At 43.1% G+C, this 2,653-nt stretch overlaps 1 protein-coding gene across 1 annotated transcript; it reads left to right on the top strand.

The window, feature by feature from the left end:
• Positions 1–293: 293 nt before the first annotated feature.
• On the top strand, positions 294–851 carry LOC115723522 (uncharacterized). The gene has a single exon (XM_030653017.1). The coding sequence runs from the start codon at positions 294–296 to the stop codon at positions 849–851; it is 558 nt and encodes a 185-aa protein (XP_030508877.1).
• Positions 852–2,653: the final 1,802 nt, after the last annotated feature.

Below are 2,653 nucleotides of genomic sequence, written 5' to 3'. Positions count from 1 at the left end.
TAATAATTTTTTTTATTATTAATGAATCAATTAGTGTTTTATTTTTTATTATTAATTATTAATTATCGTTCTTGTTTTTTTTTTTTTCAGGGAACTCCACATCTAATAATTCCAGTGTCGAACCATTACACAGGTCGTGTCACATGGCGCGGCGGTAGTTATTACTACCCGAAGATTAAGGCTAAATTTCAAGAATTCAACCTATCCTCTGGGATAGGGTGAGGGAATCCCCTTTCAAACAGTTTTTCGAGAGAGAGCCCATTCAATTTTTAGGAGCATTTTTTCATCAGTTGATGCTTCACAAAATCAAATCTGACAAGCCGGACGAGGTTCATTTTTATGTGGGAAGGAAGAGATGTAGATTTGCCAGGGTGGAGTTCGGCTTGGTGACCGAGTTAAACTTGTTGCCCGACCCTACTGAGGAAGACATCAAAGAGAAAGGAAGTTCTGACCGGTTGATTATGGAATATTTCAACGGTAATCCTTCGATCAGCTTCGGCCAACTGCGCAGAGTTTTTGAGAGCTGCACAGAAGTTGATGATGTCTACAAGTTGGGGATGGCCTTATTTGTTATGGGCGTCCTCACTGGTAAGGAGGAGAAGAATGTCGTTCCTCCTTTTGTCATAAGAATGGTTGATAACCTTCCATTCTTCTACGAGTACCCCTGGGGAAAGATTTCTTACACCAAGCTGATGGAAACTTGTAATAAGGACTACTTGGATGTGAAGAATAAGATGTTGAAAAAGATTGAAAAGGGAGTTACTCAGAAGGAGGCAAAATACTCATCCTACGGTTATACTGCAGCGTTGCAGTATTGGGCATACGAGGCCATCTTACAGCTGGGCAACTAGTATGCAGTGAGGAAGTCGCATCACTTTCCGAGAATGGTGAACTGGGAGAGTAAGTCGAACACTACACTCGGGAAGGATGAAGTAATCAGATTATTTGCTAGAAATGTAAGTTTGTTACGCTTTATGTTTAATTCATGTTAATTTCCATATATTATATTAATATATTTGTTTTATTTTTTAGTTGACAGTTTACTCCATGTTATGTCCCCAGCTGAATGAGATTGAGTTTGTGAGTTACATCACTGGGGGTCAGCCACCTTTATTTGTTGACTTGGAGGAACTTGTGTTGGGTGAGGATGAGCAACCAACACAGGATGCTTTGCGAAGCCAGGCCGAAAAGCTTGCCTCCACATTGGAAAAACGAGCGGACGCAGCCCGAATATTTAGAGACTCTACACCACCTCCACCCTCTCCACCACATGCACCGTCTGTAGTTCCAGATGTGTCTGGTGTTGACCCATATGCAGCTTCAGTTCCAGATGAGTCTGGTGTTGACCCATATGCAGCTTCAGTTTCAGATGAGTCTGGTGTTACCCATCTGCAGCATCGCAGGATCCTCCTGTTCCCCCGTCAGCTTCTATTCCCAGCACCTCAGAGGCTCGTGATCCAGTATACCCTGCCATTTTGGCAAGGTTGGAGACTGTGGAGAGGGGGTAGATTACTTTGAGGGAAGGGCAGACCGCTCTGCTAAGAGGACAAACAGTGATTATGGATCAGTTGAAGACCATAATGAGGCTCCTGCAAGATCCTGGAAGGTCGGCAGCAGATTCACAGTCACAGCCACAGCCACAGCCACAACCAGAAGAAGAGGCTCAATCACCGGAAAATGACTTCATTCTCCCAAATGATTATAGATCGGGGATACTCAGGATTCTGAGGTACAAGTGTTAGAGACAGCTCCAGAACTCGTGGAGAATCGGAGGAAGAGAAAGCGACCTAGGTGGTTCGATGAGTACACTGAAATAAAAAAGAAGTCTAGGGCTACGAAGACACTCATGAATGCGGACCCACTTAGAGTGGTTGATCGGAAGCTGCTCAGGACTTTTCACAGTTGGGTACTCAGCAAGATTGGGAACAAGTACCCGAGAGAGTGCTTCACCGGTAGACACGATTCGGCTTGGTTCCTCGAACTACATACTCCGGGGACATGGCTTGGGGACGATGTAAGTTTTTAAGACTTTTTTACTTCTTTTGCTTATAAAGACTTTATGTAACTCTTTTTATTTAATCTCTGACATATTTAATTTTCATGTTTTAGCATTTGGATGCGGCATTTCATTTGATGAGGAGGCAACAACACTTTTATCCGAAGGTGTACCTAAATAGATGTGTCATCATGCCGTGTATTTTCCCAGCAGGAGTTATTGCTCGATGGGAAGTTGCGGGTGATGACCACGCTAACTATCAGTGGGGTGAGGGCATATTAGATTTGATTCGAAGGGATGAAGGTCAATACTTGGCCAGTTTGAAGAATAAGGAGAGAATATATATGGCCCTCTACTTCGATAGTACAAAGCATTGGGTGACACTAGAGGTAGATCTGGATCATTGGTTGTTGAACATATTTGACTCGAGCCTCAGATCGATTTCCCCGAATGAATTCAAGAGTCACTTGGCAATGTGGGAAAATTTACTACCAACTTTGATGCTGCAGGCTTGCCTATTCGAGACTCATGACATGATCCTCGTGCCTCAACTTACCGCCTCAGAGAGCCAGGTTAGAAGTTTTACTTCAAAAGTCATGGACGGGGACATTGTTCGACAGACAAAATTAAGGTAACTTAATTACAATTGATTTTTTT

Source organism: Cannabis sativa, chromosome X (genome assembly GCF_029168945.1).
Source record: "Cannabis sativa cultivar Pink pepper isolate KNU-18-1 chromosome X, ASM2916894v1, whole genome shotgun sequence".
NCBI classification, from domain to species: Eukaryota; Viridiplantae; Streptophyta; class Magnoliopsida; order Rosales; family Cannabaceae; genus Cannabis; species Cannabis sativa.
The sequence above is the reverse complement of the archived record's forward strand: the minus strand, read 5'-3'. Positions and strand labels throughout refer to the sequence as shown.

Excerpts from the sequence above, each read along its gene's own strand:
- LOC115723522 (XM_030653017.1), top strand. The coding sequence starts at position 294 with ATGCTTCACAAAATCAAATCTGACAAGCCGGACGAGGTTCATTTTTAT.